At 42.4% G+C, this 22,190-nt stretch overlaps 1 protein-coding gene across 4 annotated transcripts in view; it reads left to right on the top strand.

Annotated features, from left to right (window-relative positions):
* The window catches only part of TTC6 (tetratricopeptide repeat domain 6), a 95,905-nt gene that overhangs the window by 47,815 nt on the left and 25,900 nt on the right, over positions 1–22,190 (top strand). For 3 of the 4 annotated variants that reach the window (XM_077323156.1, XM_077323158.1, XM_077323157.1), the window contains exons 19-25: positions 876–1,045; positions 3,365–3,485; positions 4,238–4,388; positions 9,170–9,252; positions 10,727–10,803; positions 12,402–12,562; positions 19,973–20,107. In XM_077323156.1, the coding sequence (XP_077179271.1) occupies positions 876–1,045; positions 3,365–3,485; positions 4,238–4,388; positions 9,170–9,252; positions 10,727–10,803; positions 12,402–12,562; positions 19,973–20,107 (898 nt within the window). The remainder of the gene's footprint in view (positions 1–875; positions 1,046–3,364; positions 3,486–4,237; positions 4,389–9,169; positions 9,253–10,726; positions 10,804–12,401; positions 12,563–19,972; positions 20,108–22,190) is intronic. The other variant, XM_077323159.1, reaches the window with a different exon arrangement.

The following is a 22,190-nucleotide window of genomic DNA, read 5'->3' on the forward strand; positions in this document are numbered from 1 at the left end:
GCCAACTTGTTTACTATAGCTTTAGAGACAAGGACTAGGATCAATGGATTCAAATTACAGGAAAATATTAGTAAGGATTTTCTGATAGTGAGGGCTGTTTGTAGATAGAATATGGTACCTCAGACAGAGGGTGGTGTTTTTAGGAGTAGATTGGATGCTTCAGAGGGTTGGAAGTTCTTAGGAGCAGATTGGATGAGCACCTGTCAGGAGTGTGTGTTTTTTAAGTTCTGTAGAAGGTGAGGTGTAAAAGAGCCTCTTGTGGCGCAGAGTGGTAAGACAGCATACATGCAGTTTGAAAGCTTTGCCCATGAGGCTGGGAGTTCAATCCCAGCAGCCGGCTCAAGGTTGACTCAGCCTTCCATCCTTCCGAGGTCGGTAAAATGAGTACCCAGCTTGCTGGGGGGGGGGTAAATGGTAATGACTGGGGAAGGCACTGGCAAACCACCCTGTATTGAGTCTGCCATGAAAACGCTAGAGGGCGTCACCCCAAGGGTCAGACATGACCCGGTGCTTGCACAGGGGATACCTTTACCTTTTTAGAAGGTGAGGGAGTGGACTGGATGGCCCTTTGTGGTCTCTTCTAGCTCTGTGTGATTTTGATTCTGTAAAACCTGCTTCTTTTCTGAGTGGCACTTGAGCACAGCTAGGCCAGTCTCTTCACCTTGTAGACTGGCTTGGCCTGGTTGGGGACTCAGGAAAGGCAACCCTGCCCCCCCAGCCATCAGCCCACTAATAAACCTTTGTTTTTTGAATCTGTACCCTAAACACAACACACACTAATGTTAATTTAGGATTACAAACCTGAATTGATTTAAGTGCTGTTTACATGCATTGGCACACAAATTCATTCTTCTAAAAATGCATTTTCTTTCTAGAACTTTTCGAGGAAGAGCATATTTTAAACAAGAGGAATACAAAAAGGCAGCTGTTGATTTCTCTGCTGCAATTCACTTGGACCCTTGCAATTGGCTGGCATTTTACTACAGAGGTTGTATTTTGAGAAAGATTGATCCAAAACAAGCTCTTCAGGACTTCAGTATTTCTGGTATTATACATTGATTTTTACATACAGTCTAAATTTCTTCTATGATTATTGCAGTTTTAAACGAACATTCACAATGAGGCTTAATCATTATGTATTCCTCAGTTTTCCTCAGACATTGGAAAGTCCTGTCATGGGTGACAGGAAATCTGATCAGTATGTATTTAGCACTAGAAGCTGAATTTAGCTGCTGGCCTCTATTCAGTCAGTAATCTTTTATTGGCATAAAGGTCTCTATTCATAATGGCAACTTTCAGTAGCTGTTTAGAATATGTTATTGTACTGATATTGACAATGCCATACTTAATACTCTGAGCTGGCAAGTATGTCATGATCATTTTGATTTTAGTATTTGTCTTATCTCTCTGCTGTATTTATGTCTTCTTCTACAATAATGTTAGGACAGGGAAAGTGTGATTTGTGGCAAGTGTAAACTCTTCTGGGCAATGAAACTCTGGGGACAGACTTCTCACAGGTCCTGGGTCATTTCCACACAAGGTTAGCAAAAGCCATCTCTGCTGTGAGAGCAGAAATAAGCAAAGCTGAGGTGTGCTGTAAATGGTATCTACATGCCTTGTCCCTGTGTGTCTCTTTCCTTTCCACCTCCTCCTTTCTTATCACTGTACACTAACACTAAAGCAGTCACCTGAGGAGAATCTTTCCAGGCTCCTCTATGGCTTGGTAACCCTGCCCCACTACCAACAGCTGAGTCATGACTGCCCCCCCCTAAGTTGAAGCAATGGGTGTTCTTTTTTGTCTGACTTAAAAAGGAAAGCCCTGGCAACCTCACAATTAGTATTTGGAAAGCTTCCAAATAAAGCGGGATGTTTTTGTTCCTGAGGCAGGAAAACTTAATTCGACACCCAGCAACTGCTTACCATCTGGAAGCTGTGGGGGAGGACCCACACAACCTCCTGTGCCTCCTCTCCTCTGTGGCTCTCACAAAAATCTGGCTCCTGCCCCAGCATAGGCAATGACTTTCTGGCCAGATACAAACTATGGGTCTGCTGACACCTGCCCGTGTCTCTACCAGCACTGATACAGCTTCAGATGGCTTCCCATGTGCCCTGGTGTTACACACTAGCTGGAAATGCTCTTTCTTCTGAAAGCAGCAGTAGCAAAACATCATAGACTTTGTATGTGGCAGCAATTCACAACAGCAACTGGCGCCATCCAGAAATACTTTAAAGATGGAATGAGCAAAGTGCTCCAAAAGCACATTTTCCTTTAATTAATTAATTAAACGCAGAGTGGATTACAATAGACTTAAAATTACATTATTTAAAGTAAAATATTGACAGTGTGACTTGAATGTCAAGTTATTGTACAAGATTATTATTTCTGATTTGTGTTTAAGGAGTACAGTTTTGGAATGTACTTTTCTACACTTGGTTTAGTAGGAAACTCCTCCCTTTGGTGGCCTCATTGCAAGGAGAACATTTGCCTGTTACAAAGAGGATACACATCCTACAAATTAAAACTGGCCCATCCCACAACCACTGAGAATGTAAATGCATGATAATTTTCCATCCTTCTGTGACCAAACCAGACATCATAGCATTCTGATGACTGGGACACTGCTGCCATTTTGAAGTCATTTAAAAATGCTGCAGACACACAGCACACTGGGCTTAAGAAGCTCTTCTCTCCCCCCCTTCCACAAAGCACCTTATCAATTGCCAAAATGGCTACACACCCATGTGACTGGTTCAGCATTTTAAAAGGCATGGGGGGGGGGAGAGCACTGTGTTATATGGGCTAACTGAGGCATTTGAAAATGACTTCTAAATGGTGCTGTAGTATGTTGTCACATGTACTTTAGCCCTCAATTTCATTTTATTGTTTTTTGTGAAATTAAAACTGCATTTTTATTTCTATAACCATCCATCTCCTTCTTCAGTGTTAAAGAGGATTTTTTCTTTAAGATATTTTAAAGTTGGATTTGGGCATATCCACCTATTCATAATAGAAATCACAATAATGTGATGACGGAGAAGGTTATTTTCTAAAACGTGAGTTGCTTTACAAACCCATACCAGTTTTTCAAGGCCATCTCTTTTTCCCCAAATATGCTCGAGGGTTTTTTTTCCCTCTTCATGTCAAATTTATTTGGTGAGTATAGTGGAACTTGATTTATTCAAATGAGAAACATTCTGAAAAGAGGTTGTGATTAGTACCAGAGCAATAAATAAAGTATAATGGAAAGAAATGTAATAAAATACAGTCATAAACATACTTTGAAATAAATGTGTTTCTTTTAAAAGATGCAGTTAGTGACATGCATATCCAACAAAACTAAACATCTGATTTTCCCCACTCCAGTTCTACTCAATGATGATTATGAGAATCTTAGTTGTTTCATTCATCGTGGCATTTTATATACAGAAATGAAACAGTGGTTGCTGGCAACTTGTGATTTTGAAAATGTGGTGGCTTTGGACAGGTGTGCCTTTTCACTTTACTTTGTTATATGCTTTGTTTACTTCTTGCCCTTTGTCACAAGAGCCCCTGAGGCAATCTTAGAAGATCAATTCAGAAAATATATTTAATGAAAAATTAAGACAACTCTCACCAGTTCAGTTTTTTTCAGTGAAGACTTACTATTTGTCAAGAAAGTCTGGTAGCAAATATGTTTCATGGGGCACATAGCATTTCCTAATACCGTGTGTAAATGTTAAACTGCATATGTGATAGTACTGAACCTTGTAGAATACCACAGGTAACTTATGGAGTGGGGCAATGTCACCTTCTGGAATTGGCTTTCAGAGGACTGCCAGAAAGCAACTTCTTTTACTTCAGTTCAGGCAGATGGTCCAGAAAACTATGGCCGATAATGCACAAGGAGGAAAGGCTGGGCTGGTGGCGGCATGGCAGTGGAGCTAATCCCCACTTATGCATGACGCTGTCCCCTCCCAGCCCCAACCTGCCGTAGGGCCTCCAATGGCCCTCAGCAAGGGATCACTAATGTTCCCCTTTTTTGCTGCGGCTTGTTTCCAATAAGTTTAGAAAAAGAAGGAAAACATGCAAAGTCATGAGATGCTGTGGGGGTGGATGAGGAGAAGAAATTTTGCATTGATACATAGTTTGCGTGTGTATGGGTCTGTTACAGAATGTTATCAGCAGTAAGTCTGCTTAAAAACATGTTATTTCATGTTCGTTGGATTAAATGTGCATGTGTTTTTGTCTCCATTTTAGGTGTCTTACTTTACCTTATATAAACATTGGACTGATCATGTTGCTACATTTGGATCGTTATTTTGAAGCTATTGGACAGTTCACTAATGCCATTCATGTTGATCCTTTAGATACTAGACCATATATGTGCAGAGCTCAAGCATATCATAAGGTATTTCCTAAAATGACAAACAGCAAAATAGGTGGCACCATTATGTACAACTCTTCCAATTACTTCTTTATGAGTACTATCAATTAGGTAAATGGTAAAGGTATCCCCTGTGCAAGCACCGAGTCATGTCTGACCCTTGGGGTGACGCTCTCTAGCGTTTTCATGGCAGACTCAATACGGGGTGGTTTGCCAGTGCCTTCCCCAGTCATTACCGTTTACCCCCCAGCAAGCTGTGTACTCATTTTACCGACCTTGGAAGGCTGGAAGGCTGAGTCAACCTTGAGCTGGCTGCTGGGATCGAACTCCCAGCCTCATGGGCAGAGCTTTTAGACTAGGGTTGTGCGATTCGCACAACCCTATTTTAGACTGCATGTCAGCTGCCTTACCACTCTGCGCCACAAGAGGCTCTACCCACAAGAGGCTCTACTAGAAAATATCTAAACTATAACTCAGAGTAGTGCTTCAAATCCCAACCAAATCACTCCTGGGTGTTCCAAGGTGTTTCCTTCAGTTCCACATCGTAATGGTTTCAGATGGATTTGGATATATGAAACACATCACATCATTGTATGCATCTGTGGTATAGACACGGAAGGTTATTTTTGTAGGGTTAATTAGATAGTAGAAAGCTAGGAACTTCTATTTGAGTGGAAAGAGCATTGTTCTGTTATTTATAATAAAATTTCATCTCTTTTTATGTGATCACTGTGCATGCTACACTGAAATAACACTGAATTCAATGATGAGTGCACTTGATAGCAATTGGAAGTTTATGGTAAAAGGTATAGATTACAAATTTATTGGGAATCTAGTCAGAGTTCAGAACGATGTACACACATATGGCTTCTTAAAAGTATGATCAGTCTTAAAGCATGATCATAGAAAGATGCTAACATTAAAACCACTATGATGACATATCAAATATTTATCAAACAGAAGTAATCTAACAATGAAACAAGGCGATTATGCTGAATGCATTCTTTAAAGGATTTTACAATCACCATGAAAAACAGGTTTAGATAAATGATGGTCATTCCTTAAAAGTTAAAAAAATAAATTCCCTGTTAATCACTTTTGCTTATTTTACCAAGGTGAGTTAAATTAGGTTTTTGAGTTTTCAGAAAGTTATTCAAACTTAGTATAATACCTTTACTTATGAATTAAGAATAACTGTCAGTTGTTATCTCCCTTTATCTTTTTAATAGTTGGAAACAGAAACATTTCTAATGCTACATACGATCTTATCCTTAACCGTTTGCCTGTCTCTTTTCATCTTCTGTAAATTCTCCATCTGATACACCAGATGTCTGTACTGGTGGCAGAAGGAGGCTAATCCCCTGTTGCTTATTAGCTAGTGGTTAAATCACAATTCTTAGCCTGCTGCTTTCTGCTGTATCCCTGAGATAGTGCTAACATATTAGATTCGCATTACTGTCAGAGGAAGAATCCTATGGAGATGCATATTTGTAATCTCCATTACTACTTGTTGTTAATTTAGTAACCATTGAAATTAGTCACAGATTTGCCCTTTCATGGAAGTACAGTAGTGAAGTCTAAAGATACCCAGCTGTTAGCTGAAGGTCTGGTTACCTGAGTGAGCTGTAAGCCACTGGCTCACTACAAAGGAAAGTATTTTTATTTTATTTTATTTTATTTTATTTTATTTTATTTTATTTTATTTTATTTTATTTTATTTTATTTTATTTTATTTTATTTTATTTTATTTTATTTTATTTTATTTTATTTTATTTTATTTTATTTATATACCGCCCACCCGGGGGCTCAGGGAATATTAATTTAGGATATGCGTCCCAACAAAAATAAATTTGGTCCTTGGGCAAATTGTCTTTCTACGTTTTAATCAAAGCAAAGAATGACAGAGAACAGGGATAGTAACAACATAAAATAAATACAAAAAATAAAATTTAGACATAATTTATGCTCTTGACTAAAATCCTGATGGGGAGGTTGTGGCCAGAGCCATGCTTCAGGATTTCTTTCTCTCTTAACCAACAGGAAAAAAGAGAGACCAGATTCCCTTTCAAATACTTGATTTCCCAAAGATACCCTCTTCCATTGTTGGTATTTTCCTCTTCTTACTGTCAGTTGCACAGTTTGTGGAGAGGCTTCTTAGAGAGTTGCCAGAGAAGCAGGGTTCCCCCCCAAATGTCCTCCCCCACAGTGATTGACAAATAGTGATAGACATGCCACTTGTAATTTTTTAAAAAATGTAAAACAATGAGGGAAAAAGTAATCAATGGAGCTTGCACACTGAGTAATGATCAGAAGGTGCAAAGTAGCTGGAACAACCTCAGTGTGGGCAGGAGAATGACCTTTGAGGTCCAGTAAAGCGGAGTCTGGGGGGGGAATCTGTGGGACTACGTACACTTTTTAATTACCTTAGTCTGGGAAGCAAAAGAAGGGGAAAATGGCACAAAACCTGTGGAAATAACACCTGGAAAGCAAACTGAATGATGAAGGGGGGAAAATTTAAAGATTAAAAGAGGCAGTGGTACGCCCGTTGCTCAAAAAAACTTCCTTGGCTCTGCAGGAGCCTGACAACTACCTCCCTATCTTGCATCTGGCGTTTCTGGGGAAGTTGATTGAAAGGGCTGCTGCGGGCCAAATATCAGCATTCCTGGAGGAAACTTCAGCCCTTGACACATTTCAGTCGGGCTTCCGGACTGGCCATGGGGTGGAGACAGTGCTAGTCGCCTTGATGGACGACCTCCACCGCCAGCTAGACCTGTGAGCAGCATTTGACACAGTCAATCATGAGCTCCTAGCTCACCGCCTTGCTGACACTGGGATATGGCTGATCTCCTTCCTCCAGGGTCACGGACAGAGGTTAGCAATAGAAGAGAGAGTATCTTGCCATCACCAGCTCACATGTGGAGTCTCACAAAGAGCAATCCTCTCTCCTATTTAATATCTTCATGCGCCTTCTTGCTCAGCTAATGTGGAGGTTTGGGCTGGGTTGCCACCAATATGTAGATGACACCCAGCTCTTCCTCCTTGACCGCCTTGACTCCCCCCCAGAATATTTAGCCAGATGCCTGAAAGCAGTGATGAAATGGATCAAGCGGAGTCATTGGAAGCTCAACCCTGCAAATACGGAGGTCCTGTGGTTGGGTAGGAAGGGACCATGGGAGGAAACGCGCCTGCCCACCCTGGATGGTGTGCAGCTCCTAGCGACTCACTCTGCTAGGAACCTGGGTGTGATTCTGGATGCTTCCCTTACAATGGACCCTAACCCAGGTCACAAAGGTAGCACGGCTGGCATTTTACCACCTCCGCCAAGCCAAACTACTAGCGCCCTACCTGGAACCAGAGCACCTAGCCACAGTGATCCATGCGATGGTCACCTCCAGACTGGACTTCTGCAACTCGCTCTACGTAGGCCTACCCTTATCCTTGATCCGGAAACTACAACTGGTGCAGAACACCGCAGCCAGGATTCTCACTAAGAAATCATGGAGATCTCACATCCAGCCGGTACTCCAAGAACTCGACTGGCTCCCAGTTGAATTCTGGATTAAGCTTAAAGTTTTGGTAATCACCTTTAAGGCCGTACATGATCTGGGCCCAGTGTATCTGTGAGACCGCCTCCCTGCCTATATCCCCAGAAGAGCTCTACGCTCTGCCACTTCCAACTGGCTGTGGATCCCTGGCCCTAAAGAGGCACGTCGGATCTCAACAAGGACCAGGGCCTTTTCAGTCCTGGCCCCCACCTGGTGGAATGAGCTCCCCAAAGAGATCAGGGCCCTGCTGGAACTTCCACAGTTCTGCAGGGCCTGCAAAAAGGAGCTCTTCTACCAGGAATTTGTTTGAGGCTGACTGACCCATAACATTTACAGGTCCTCCCCCCCCCCCAGACTGAGAGGTCGAACCTACCAAGGGAGTGTCAAAGTTATTGTTCTAGTATACTGTTTTAGTTCTAGTTGGTATGTTATCGTTGTTACAGTATTGTTATATTGATACTTATACTGTTCCATGTAAATGTTCTGAAATGTTTTCTGCCCAGAGCTGTCCAGAGCCGTAGGGAAGGACGGAATAAACAAACAAACAAACAAACAAACAAATAAATAAATAAATAAAATTAATGTAGAATGAAAAGAAAACCCAATGGAGATGCACAGCAAAAGCAAGAGAATACACCCGTGCATGACAGGCCTACATTCTCTGGCAGCAAGTTACACATTTTAATTACTCTGTATAAAGTAGTATTTCCTTTTGTTAGTCCTGAACAACTGACCATCAGCTTCATTGAATGCCATTAGGATGCTTAGGGCTGATCCTGCGTAGAGCAGGGGGTTGGACTAGATGGCCTGTATGATCCCTTCCAACTCTATGATTCTATGATTCATTGATTTCTGGTATTTTGGGAGAGGGAGGAAAATTTCTCTCTGTCAACTCTCTCTGACCCAGGTATAATTTCATAAATTACTATCCTGTTCCCCCTTAGTTATCTCTTTTCTAAACTGAAAAGTTCCAGACTCTCCAGCCCTTTCTCATCTTTGTTGTCCTCCTCTGTACTTTTTCCAGATCTACAATATCCTACTGCATTATTGCAATAGGGTTGGTGGAAAAATTTAGAATAATGTGGCAGCCAGGCACATGTACATTTTACATCTACTGCATGTTTACATAATGGTCATATTTTGGCATTACCTCTCGTTTGGCACCATATATTTAAAAAAATAAGTTCTTTCTGTAGGAGAATGCAGAAAACAGGACTAGGAAGCTAGGAATAATGAACTCTTTTCCTTCCCAAATAACAGATTCATAAGTTAAAGGAGGCATTGAGAGATGTAACTAGAGCTATTCATCTCCAGCCGAATTCACCCCATTTATGCTTAATAAGGTATGGAACTCTTGTCAGGTTGTAGCTGTGCATTTCTCCAGCTTTTCTTTCTGTTTTTTTAATCCACTTTCTCATTTTTCTAGTATAACGTGTCAGTAAACCTCTGTTCATTTGAATTACTAACAGGAGGCTTCTGCATAGAAGGGTGTATGTATCTGGGAGAGGGGGAATGAAAATAATCCTCCAACTCTTGTGGATTAAGATTTAGAAGAAGAGTTGGTTTTTATACCCCACTTTTCACTGCGTGAAGGAGTCTCAAAGAGGCTTACAATTGCCTTCTCTTCCTCTCCCCACAACAGACACCCTGTGAGGGAGGAGAGCTCTGTGAGAACTGCTGTGGGGGGCTGTGACTGGCCCAAGGTCACCCAGATGGTTGCATGTGGAGGAGTGAGGAATCAAACCCAGTGTTCTAGATTAGAGGCCACCACTCTTAACCACTACACCATGCTGGCATTACACATGCTGTCCTCATGCTGCAAGTGACTATTGGTGGCATGGAGATGGGGCTGCTTGCTTTTCCTAATCCTTTACCAGGGCTGGAGCAGCACAGTTATCTTCTAGGCTCAACTAAAGCTTCTGCAGCGGCTTGGAAGTTGGAACCTTAAGGATGCAGAAAGCAAGTTTACCCCCCCCTTCGGTGCTGAAAACAGTTTAGTGACTTGAATGCCAGACACGGAGAGGAAGGGGAAATGGAGGAAAATCTCCCTGTCTTTCCTCTGCCCTTCTCCTGCCAACAGTTGTTTTACAGGCACCTCAGTCACTATCAGCCTGTAGTAATTTTTTTATACTAGATGAAACATTGGTTCCTGATATTACTGCTCGGTCAGAACAGCTTTATCAGTGCTATGGGGAGCCCAAGGTCACCCAGCTGACTGCGTGTGGGGGAGCAGGGAATCAAACCCGGCTTGCCAGACTTGAGGTCTGCACTCCTAACCACTATACCAAGCTGACCTTACTAGTAAATTGTTAGCTTGAAATCACTGTTTGTATCCTTTTAGCTTTTGTGCAGGAGGGGGACACTACTTCAGTATCATTCTCATCATTGACCAAAATGGTATCTAGTGAAAAATGTACAAAGATTTCTAAGTATATAAATATATATGGTACAATTTTTCAAAGAGTCTGAGTGAATGAAAAGGAATGGGATTTTTTTGGGTTGATTTAGGCTAGATGATCTTCTACTTAATTGTAAAGAAAGGTGTTTGAACAATAGAATCAGGTGCAATATTTATCATATCAACCACCCTGAGCCTCCGGGGAGTGCAATATATAAATATAATAAATAAATATATAAATAAAATGTTTACTTATGAAAAAGTGCCATGTATTTTGGCAGTATAGTTAGTGTGGATGCATGACAGTGAATACAGTGCAAATGTTTTTAGTTGTTTATTGACTATAATATGTAACTGTTATTATTAAGGTACTTTTAGATATTCTGAACAATTAACTTCTGTTCTTTGTGTCATTACAGGGGACAATATTTGCTAGACATGAATAATTATGAACTGGCAAGTTTCTGTGTCCGCCAAGTAGCAGAAATGGGCCAAGGTACAGTCTTTTTCCTGTTTGGGCACAGATGAACTTTGAAATGCTTCTGGACATGAATGTTTGTATTGAGTTTCAAAAACTGTTGATTTTGTTTCATTTTATACATTCAGTTTTTTGTTTCAGAAACACATTTCTGGCTACAGTGTCTTGTCTTTCATTCAGCTACAGTGAAAAATCTCAGAGACCAAATCTCTTTGCTAGGAGAGGAGGTAGCTAGGAGAAAGAGTACCAGGTTTATAGGCAAATGAAATTCTTCCTTGAACTCCAAGACGACAGGCAAGGTTTCAAAGGAGGCACAGGGGTAGCATTTGGCTGGCAGAGTTACACAGTGCACAGAGGATATTGAAGGAAGCGCTAGGGCGCAGTGGGAAAGCAGAATCTTTAATCTAGCTACTCAAAGCAAGCAGGCAGCAGAACAGATCAGTCATTGCTTTTGGCAATCAAAGGCATATAGGTGTTGTGATAGAGATTGCATTTAGGTACCTCAAGGGATAGAATAAAATTTCATTAATTAGTGCAAGAGCAACATGAATACTGGTGGAAACAGGTAAAGGAATTACTTGTTGTCTCAAAGACTGCAGTTTGAAAGAAGAGAGATTCTTGGAATAGGGTTGCCAGCTCTGGATTGGGAAGGACCTGGGAATATTGGGGTGGGGGGAGTGGGGAGGGTTTGGAGTGGGGCTTCAATTTGGTATAATGCTGAGTCCACCTTCCAAAGTGGCCATATTCTCCAGGTAAACTGATTTCTGCTGACTGGAGATCAGTTGTAAGCCCAGGAAATCTCCAGTCACCACCTGAAGGTTAGCAACCCTAGATGGGAACCCGCCTACATAGAATCAAGAAACCCCTTCCCAAACCAGCAGTGAGGAGACAGGAAAAACATTTCAAGTCCCGCTTTACTCTGTCACTCAGTCTTATTTGGGAATCCCCTCCCATTTGTTAATTAAAAAATATACATCCCTAGAAATGGTGACTGGGATTCAGAGAACTGCTTTAAGCACACCCAAGGTATGTCTTGTGGTACTATTTGCTCCACTGTAGAAACTTATGTGTACGGACAAGCTATGTGGAATTTTCCCCCATCGGACAAATAGTGCATCCCCACAGTCATTTTAGACTGGAAATATGGTGCAGAGAAGGGTCCCTTCTCATTATGCACCACTGTTGGAGTCTGCACTGGACCCACATGCACCCAAGCATGGAACTTCCAGAACATATCTGGTCAATAAGATGGGAATAGACATGTGGAGAAGGGTGTGTTATGTTAGGTCTCAATGCTGTTAGTTCTTATAAAGTTCCAGAAAGCTGGAGTATATCAGCGTTTGCATTTCAGGAAAGTCCAACCTGTTAGAAGGAAGTCACATATTTAAAAACAAACTTGTGTGAAGTTTGCAGACATCAAATTCAGGCATACAGTTTTCCAGTGGCTGTTGAAATTCTGCACCGGCGGAGGAAGTTTGTAAAGGAGGACTGTAATATGAAGATTTGGTTCACTTTTCAAAAATTATGCATTTACTATTTCTATATGTTATATCTGCATTGATACAGCAGAGTGCAAACCTTGAGCCATTATATATTTTCTTTAAATATCTTTACAGGATCCTTTGAATGTTCCATTGTTCAGGAAGCATTTGTTCACTCATTTTGTCAGAATCACAATAAGGCCATTGAGTGTGCACTTACAGCTACGAAGAAGCAACCTGAGTCTTCCACATTTGTTCTTCTTGGAAAAATCCAAATGAAAGCCAAAAAGTATAAGGTTAGAGAAAAATTCTTAAATTAGTATAGTTTTGAATAAAACTGGGTGTTGCAAAGTTAGAGAATCCATGACAAATCAGGTAAGTTAACTTAGGGTTTCATGGAAGTGTTCCCAGGTATTTTCATTATTCATAAAAACAACACTGCGGGCTGTGCCTTGATTTGGGAGACTTTCCCCTTACTTGCTGGGGCCTTTTGTTTGAGCCAGCAGCAGCAACAACAGCAGCAGCAACAACAATAATAATAGGTGCCATTGGACTCAAATTTCGTTCTATGATTCAGAATTGCAATGTTTTCCTCTGCCCACTCTGCTAGTAATAATTTTAATTGTCAATAAATATTAATCTTCTGTCTTTTGATGCAGCCCCACATTGGGACTCAGCCTGCACAGGCTGCTGCAGACAATATTCCTAGCAAAAACTCGCAAAATGGCGTATCCTGCCCCAGCATATGCATATTTGTTTGCTGTCCCCTTCCCTCAGTTCTATTTTTACTGTCATGTACTCTCCTAGGCCCATTATGCATGGGCCATAATGCCCACGCTGGTGGCGGCAGCGCTTTGGGGAAAATCCCCGATAATGCTCAACACCGCTGCCAGCGCGGGCGTGTCCCAGCCCAGGGATACGGAAGGCCCACGTTAACCAAATGCGAGAATTTCTGCAGCTTCCTGGGTATGCCGGGGGCTGGCAGAGGCTGAGGCAGGCCGGTGCTGTGCATAATTGCCAGCGCCAGGTCTTTTGGCCTGCCCAGCCCCTACCTGCGCTGTCCCTGTCCTCACAGAGTTGGCAGGGGCGACCCCCTGCCCTCACCAGTGCATGTGGAGGGGGCATGCCCGCTGGCCCCTCCCCCTCTCCCCGCTTCAGATTACCTCGGCCGGCAGCAATTTCTTCCTACTCTGGAGTGTTCTTCTTGATGTTTAAGGTGAGAATATGTGTTGTTTGATGGATTGTGGTCCCTAATAGTGGCCAAAGCCTTGTTTAACAAATACACTCATTGCTTCACTGAGATGTCTGCTTCAAATGAGATTCTCAATGTCTTCTATGTTTGGGTGAAACCCACATGGAGAGCACTTGTGAAATATAGCAAATGTTTATGGCAAAAGCATGCTTGGATGGGGCTTCCTGCCTAAAAGTGGCATTGTGGGAATCAACTGTTTTGGCACATTCAAGTTGGTCCCATCTGGTTCAAGTCCCTTGACAGTTCTGCTCACAATGGCTCCTAAACCAAAGCCAGCACCCTCATCAGTACAGTCTGTCTCAGTGGAAGCTACATCTGCTCCATTGCTTGTACCACAGAAAAGAGCCTTTTCAGTGGTTCCAGAGGCTAAGACATCAAGATCTTCCTTCCCAGGACCAAGTTCTGTGAAACAACACTGAGCTACCTTCTAAACGTCACAATTAGGCAAAGCATAAGGACAAAACAGATTCTAAAACTCCTATACCCAAACTCCACAAATGAGCCCAGAGCAACTGTGAACTCCATGAAGGACTCAATCATCACGTTTAGAGAGACTGATATCATTCTTGAAAGTTAGTGATGAGGGGTTACAGCCAGGACAGCCAGGATCCTTGGCAGGAACCAGACCTCCACTACTTGGCATCCAGAGGATCATGCTGAAAGATATTTGATTTTGCCTGCCTATTCGGTGAGGTGGGAAGATCATCCTCAGTTCAGGGGTCTGGACTTATACCAGGGCCATTTTTTGGGATCACCTACTGATCCTGCATTCCAGACTTATCATGAACCTGAGATGTACTGTCTTTTTTCTCTCTGTGAGTTGGCTTTTTAGCCATTCCCTAATGACACATCTGGGGACCCTTCACCTGCTTCTCCAAGTAAGGATTTAAGATTTTTGGAGGACAAATTTGAAATGACAAAAGCTCTCAAAACAGATGCTACAACCTCAGATATTAAACCAAGGGGCAATGTTCTTGGTCATTGGATTTGTTAGTCTTTCCAGTTTTAGAGGGCTTAATGTACCTCACTGTACCAATCTGGTACAAGTGACACCAAGAAAAACTCAGACCTTATACAAGGTTAGACAAGATTCTGAGAGCTTTCTTTTGATTCATGCTCTTCCATTCTCTGTAGCCACAAATGTCATGCATGTTCAACAATGTGCGGAGCTGCACAACTTGCTCATAGATTGAAAAGGTCATCTGATTGACTCTTTGGGATTGAAAGGTCTATTCCTCAGTGGCCCTAAACTTCAGAATAGTCATCCATTAGACAATTAGGGAAAAGTATTACCCACTACTTAGAAAAACGTCCAGATGGTCATAAATCTTTGGCCAAGATGATATAGGCTGAAGCCATTCATCTGTCAAAGCCAGAAATTATGTGGGGGGAAATGTAACAGAGGTAGCTGCCTGTTCCATGGCCTCTGATATGGTGATTAGAAGGCACTCATGACTCTGAAATTTGGCATTGTCAATCAAGACAATATGCAAAGTTGAGGACTGACCTTTTGAAGTGACTACATTGTTTTCATATTCAATTAATTATGCCTTGACTGATGTCAAAGTTGTTGAGGTATTCCAGCCACATTGTACCCTAACTACAAATGCTTCCTTGACATTGTGAGGGGTTGTCAGTCCAGGGTTGTTGGGACTGGTCTCAGAGTGATCAACAACCTCAGTTTTGCACCCCCGTTTTATAAAGGGCCAATGATAGTTCCAGCAACCAGCAGTTATTAAGATTGTTTTTGAAGGTTACTTGTTAGAGATTATTTCAGTTCTGAACTGTTCCTTAGCACATTCTGCAACTGATAATCCCTACCCTGAACTTGTGGCTATGCTGTAGGAACTAATTCATAAACGGGCAGTTGTTGAAGTTCCAGGGTGGGGAGGGGTGCCTTAAAGTTTCAGGGTTTTGCTCAAGATTTTTTCTTGTCTCTAAGGAAGATAGAAGTCTTTGACCAATTTTGGATTTGAGACCCCTGAATAAGTTCATGAAGATTTCAGAAATTTCAATTGTCTCTCTGATGTCCATTATTGAATTTCTGTCTGTTGGAGATTGGTTTGCTGTCCTGGATTTTTAGGATGCCTATTTTCATATTTCTATTCATCTTTCACAACAGGAAGCTTCTTAGTGTCAGACAGGGTTCTATGTTTTTTTACTATGCCTCTCTACCCTTTGGTCTTGCTACAGCTTCTAGTGTATTCACCAAATGTATGGCAGCAGTGGTGACTTACTTAACGGAATGAGGTTTCTATATCTTGCCTTTCCTTGATGATTGGCTCCTGATTGCTAAAACTCAGGAGCAGCTGATTGAGCAGATTTGATTAACACTTGACGCCTGTAGAATTTTGGATCTGGTGATCAATTAGAAGAAATCACATTGACTCCTCTCAAGACATTTAGTTCATTGGAGCAATCCTTGATTCCATTAGAGGAGGGGGCATTCCTGCCTACAGAGCTGTAGTTAATCAGTTTCTAAGATAAAAAAAGCTAAAAACAAAAATATCAAGTGTTTACTGGGGTTAAAGACTTAGGAAGTTTAACCTCATGGTTCATTCTCTGGGCAACTATTTTTTGGTTCTAAGGCAGTGGTCCTCAACCCGCGGGCCGCAGCCCGGTGCCGGGCCACGAAGGCCTTGGCGCCGGGCCTCGGCTCCTTCTACCCTCCCCCCCGAAGCGAGAAGCTCACCAGGCCGCGAGCAAATCGGCCGCCAAAGCGGGGGGGGGAGGGAAGAAAAACGGCCGATTTGCTGGCGGCCCAGAGGGGCCGGGAGGGGGAGCCGCGGCCGCCGGCATGGCGGCGGCGCAAACGCGCATGCGCACTTGCACTGGGGCTGCCGCGCGTGCGCGGGCCCCAGAGCCGTCCTCTCCCCGGACTCTGGAGCAGCGGTCTGCAGCGGACCGCTGTTCTAAGGGAGATTGTACTATCTCTAAGATCTAAGATGATTGGTGGATGAAAATTTATTTTGTGGGGTTCACTTTGAGTTCTGGGAGCCACATTGTACCCTAACCACAAATGCTTCCTTGACATTATAAAGGGTTGTCAGCCATGACATATTACATCAACAAACAAGGGGATATGGGCTTGAAAACCACTGTTTTGAAGTCCTATAGGTCTGGGAACTAGCATTAGATGTATCTCAGAGCCATCCACATTGCAGGTTCCCTCAATACTCACAACAAAGAAAAATGCATCTATATGGAGATATTAGTAAAGAATTTTTTTCTTGCTTACTTGAAATTCTTTCTTGCTTAAAATTAACAATATGTGTAAGTAAGTTGGTCACTTTGAAAATAGATCCCCACTTCCTAAAGATATTTGACACTAGGTAGCCTTTCATACTTGCATGCAATTTTTGTCAAAGGTAGTATTTGAATTCCAACTTTTCCAGGAGTTTGTTTATTTATTGTTGTATTTCTTGACCGCCACTTTCAGTCCCGCTGGCTCATGGGGCTTTGCAGTAATAAAAAAAAATACAATAAAGCCCAATGTCACGGACAAACTCGGCCCTGCAAATGAATGCCGCTGACAAGGAAGATTTTGAAAGCAATAAGCATTTTTATTCTCATGGTTTGCAAAGTATGGGGAGATGCTTCAGGACCACACCCAAATATCTCCAAAGTCTGTGGCGCAGCACAGCTCAAATTTAAGACAGCCCCCCCCCGCCTAGTGCTGCTCCATTGGCCAATTGACCTATGGATTCACAATCTTTCACCTATCCCATTACAATTCTAAGTTTCTGCTTCCCCCATAGCCCCACATTTCCCCAAAATGATGTATACATTTGCTCTAAGTTTCACCCCTCCCGTTGCCATACTTGATCAGCCAGCATGGCACTTTTTAGTTAAAGTTGCATCTCTCTAAGGTTGTGATTCTTCTAAGCTAAAGGCTAACTTCCCCTTATATTCTGGTTTGAGCTAGCAAGCAAATAGCTAATTTTTTTGTCCCCTGTCTCAGGAATATTGTCTGTATGTTGTTTACTCTGAGCTATAAAACTTAAGATCTCTTTTGTTTACTTCACACTGCATAACCTAACATTTTCTCTTAACACCAACATCCAACAGCCCTCCCTCAATAACACCACAACTAATTTGATGGACCCCCTCTGGCCCAGAGTAGGTGCTCAGGTGCACAGAGGAGGGACCCAGTAGATTTTCCTTGTCCTGGCCTCAACAAAACACCTAGTAGAAGAGCTCCATCTTACAGGCCCTGTGGAGCTGTGATAGCTCTGACAGGGCACTTAGTTCTTATAGGAGCTGATTCCACAAGGTAGGAGCCAAGACCAAAAAGGCCCTGGCCCTGGTTGAAGCCAGACGTATTTCACATGGGTCAGGGATCACCAACCTATTTGAATTCGCAGAGCAAAGAGCCCTGCAAGGGGCATAGGGAGTTAGATATACTAGGCCCAAGCCGTAAATGGCCTTGAAGGTCAAAACCAAAGCCTTGAATTTGATCCAGAATACAACTGGTAACCGATGCAGCTTCCACAGCATCGACTAGATATAGGCTCTCCAAGATGTTCCTGTGAAAATCCTTGCATTTTGTACCAGCTGCAGTTTCTGGGTCAGAGAAAAAGGAAAGCCCGAGTAGAGCAAGTTACAGAAATCTAACCTGGAGGTGACTGTTGTGTGGAGAAGATGGGAAAATGCCAATTGGGCCACCTTCATGACCTACACCTCCACCAATAAGGAGGCACTGAACATCGTCCCTAAATTTCTGGCTGATGGCGAGATCTCCAATCGCAACCTGGACAGGCAGGGAAGATGTGCTTCCTGGTCTGGCCCCTTAGTACCTAGCCACAGGATCTCTGTCTTGGAAGGGTTGAGTTTCAGGCAACTCTGCTTGAGTCAGCCTGTCATTGTTTCCCAACATCTGGCAAATGTCTCTGTGGGGGGAGTCGGATCAGCCATCTGTTAGGAGATAGATGACACCCCAGCCTCAGGCTCCTGGCTAGCTGGGCCAAAGGGCACATACAGATGTTGAACAGCATGGGGGAGAGTACCATGCCTTTCAACACTCTGCATGAGAGTTGGTAATAGCCTGACAGGTGCTCCAGTAGTTTTCCCTTCTCCTTCTTCCTAGGCAGAGAAGGAACTACACACACTGGATATTAGGAGATCTATTCTTTATTATTTAAAAAGAATGAAGTCATTTATTTATTTATTTGATTTTTTACTCACCACTCTAGAAATTGTCTTGTGGCAAGTTACAATAAAAATAAAAAACCCACAGATTAAAAATGTTAAAATCCTAACATATTCCATATTCCAGTGGTGAGAAAATAAAAAGACAACCGAACCTCATCCCTTACTCCCCCTCCCCAGTGCCTCAGGGCACAACTCCCAGGGGTGCTGGCTAATCCAGATGTAAATTGTTCTTAATCTGATTGCTTCTGAGTATTTAGAAAGAAAAAGGCACTTTTAGTTTGCTATTAGGGTCTGAAGAAGTAGAAGGTGGCTTCTGCCCAGACAATTTCCAGGTGGGTGGTAGCTGCTGTAAATTCTTGCTATTCACCTACAGGGGAAAGGTGTCTAGTGGTTCACGGGTGCGTTCCACCCATGCCATGGCCACATATGTTGTGTTTCATTGGAGAATCCCTCTGATTGACATCTATAAGGCTGTGACCTGGTTGAGAGAAGAGACTTTTGTAAGACACTACATACTGGATCAGCAAATAAGGAAGGATGCTGATACGGGAAGGGCTGCTCTGCATGTACTTTTTGAGTGAAAGGTTCATCCCTCCTCTTAAAAGAATTAGTAGCTTGCTAATGGTTCCATTATGGAGCTGCATCAGAAGGTGGGAGATGAAAACATATGCTTACCTGTAACTGTTCATCAGCACCTTCTGTGCAGACACAGTCCCTCCCTTCTGCTCCACTGTGAGCTCTTTTTAAAAAGTAATTATAAATTAACATATTTATCCTTGTGTAGTCCTGTTTGGATGGTTTATGGCAGAGCTCTCAGCAGTACAGGGAACTGAGGGAAAGGGGTGGCTTGTCCACATAGAGAAAGTGATGCAAAAAGTCATGTATGTGCCAGCAGCTTTGGGCAGGGCACACTCTATAGGAGTTTTTAGCTTGGAAAACATTCTGCAGCCAGCCTGCAGATGCAGTCCCAATGTGTGTCTGCCCAGAAAACACTGATGAACAGCAGTTACAGATAAGCAACTAGGTTTTCCAGAAAATTGACAGAAAGGTTTGCTTGGCTGAGGAATACAATCACCTGACAATGTTATTCCAATAGGATTGAAAAATAAAGATATTACTGATGGAAATAGATTTCCCACTGAAACTAATGGGAAATAGCAAATGTATTAATGAAAAAATGAATGATATTTTGGGAACCAATTAATTAAAAAAAACAATTGAGTGCATTTATAGAAAAGGGACATTTTCAAGGTGGATTGTAACTAACAGGTAATGTGGTCTGTGTTGCTGCTTTTTATTACAGGATGCTGTGGCTAGTTTTAAACAGGGATTGAAATTGCTCATGGGTACTGAAAAAACTGTGCCATGTACATTTGAGGCTGCAGAAATGTATTATTTTGTGGGTCGATGCTACATGGAACAAGTTGCGTTAATAGAGGTATGTATTTCTTAGAAATCTGGTTTTGTAGCTTTTTAGACACTGACAATTGAAAATTTGATCAATTAACTGAAATGAACACAGAACTGAAATATTTTAGGAACTTTGTTTGCTAAAAGTCCTAAAACATATTAATTTTGTTGTGAGAGCAACCACAAGATGTTAGTAGATATCTGGGGTGGGGGGAGAACATAGCCCTAAAGCTGTCCGTGAGGGGCAACAGCGCTTCAGCTGTGTCTCTTACAATAGTTCTGTCTTAGGCTCAGAGTCCAGAATTCTTTTGGGCCAAGTAACATATTCCATCCTTGATAGCCGGGAAAGAAAGAAGATGGGAGATATAACTTGCTCCACAACTCCCTTGGAATGTGTAAACTTCAAATGAAGCTATGGTCTCCTCCTGAGCATCTCCTCCTTTCTGCTTGGTCTCTAAGTACCTTTAATTTGCTGCCCTTTGTATAATGCAGAGGGGCTTATAAAAACAAGCAGACTTCACTTACTGCAGTGATACAAAAGACTCCTTGCTGTTGCTGCTCACTTTCTCTGGCAACACCCTCTTCAGCTGTAGAGTTCTTTGCTTCTGCGTGGGACGTGTTTTACTTCCAGCTTCTACCTTTTTGGTCTGAGTGCAGAATGAAACAAAAGAGAGGAGATGAGGGTAACTTGAGGTGGCTTGCAAGTCCAACTTTAAAAATACATGGAGTGCAATAAAACCCCAAGAAAAAAAATCTTCAGTGTATTTCCCATTAAAATAGATTCAAATGGGTAGCCGTGTTGGTCTGAAGTTGCACAATAGAATTTGGATGTGTGACACAGTTTACTAATGTAACAGAATTATTTTTTGCTATATATTCCCATGGTCATATAAGGAGTTCTTAGTCCGATGAAGAGTGCTTGCACTCGAAAGCTCATGCCCTGAATAAATCTTTGTTGGTTTTAAAGGTGCTACTGGACTCTGTTCCCATGAAAAGTTACTAAGCTGGCAACAGGAGCAACTTGGACTGCAAGGAAAATAAGGGCCAACGCTGTCATTAAGCCAGGCTCTTAACACTTTTGCATTTCTGTATTTTTACATGCTGTTTCACAGTTCTATGGTTTAATATTTTATGTTTTCTACGGTTTTCTTCTTTTTATTGTTTATAAATTTGTCTCATATTTTGTAAAGGCCTATGGCTATGTACAAATACATTTTACTGCTAACAGGAGTACCTCCACTGGAGGAGACAGCAGCAGCAATGGCTTCTCCTCTTCAGAAAGCGATTCAGAAAGGTGGTGGTATATTTGTATAGGGCAACCTTCTCCCCTTGCTTCTGTCTGAACAGCAATGCTACGTTGTTCAGTGCAGCACCAACCACTGAGGCAGGGCTCCTGGCACTAATTGGGAATTCAGTCCAACTGGCTTCCGTGGCTCAATTACAAAGCTGCTTTTGGCATGGAGCAAGGCAGCAGCTGTGCTGAGCAAGCTGGTCTGGGCATGTCACATTCACCACACTTGCCTCCCAATGCTGTAGAATGTGCTCAAGCATCACCACACTTCCACAGATGGGTAGTGGTGGAATGGATTGCATCACATAACTGAGCTGCAAGAGGAGTCATCCATAGCCAAGGCAGCATGGAGCTTTCAGCTCCTGCCTCTCCCGCAGATCCTGGTCTGTCTTTTCTTGCAGCTTGGTTTAAACCAAGCTGCAAGAGGATCCAAGCCTAGACTGTTTCCACATTAGGAGACCTAACTTCTTTTAGCCTTGCTTTGGATTTCCCTTGGATGCCACAAGTAGACTCTAGCTCTTCCATATTTGGGCTTTCCTCCCCTTATTTCCCAGGCTGAAATTCTCAATATGCTTTACAGAATGAGTCTGACAGAGGCAGCCTCCCATCATGCTTTGCTCCCCTCCACTTTTCCAAAAATGCATTTTTGCAAAATGGTGCCTGCTTGCACCTTTGTTTTCATTGTGCCTCTTAATCCCACCATTCTGTGCCGTTGATCGCTTCCCCCTTCCCCCAAAATGTTCTGAATGTAATATTTTTTTCAAGAGGCCTGAGTTATTACTTTATTAATTTAATGACAGTGGCTAGGTAGCGATTCAGG

This window comes from Paroedura picta, chromosome 2 (assembly GCF_049243985.1).
Source record: "Paroedura picta isolate Pp20150507F chromosome 2, Ppicta_v3.0, whole genome shotgun sequence".
In the NCBI taxonomy this organism is placed as follows: domain Eukaryota; kingdom Metazoa; phylum Chordata; class Lepidosauria; order Squamata; family Gekkonidae; genus Paroedura; species Paroedura picta.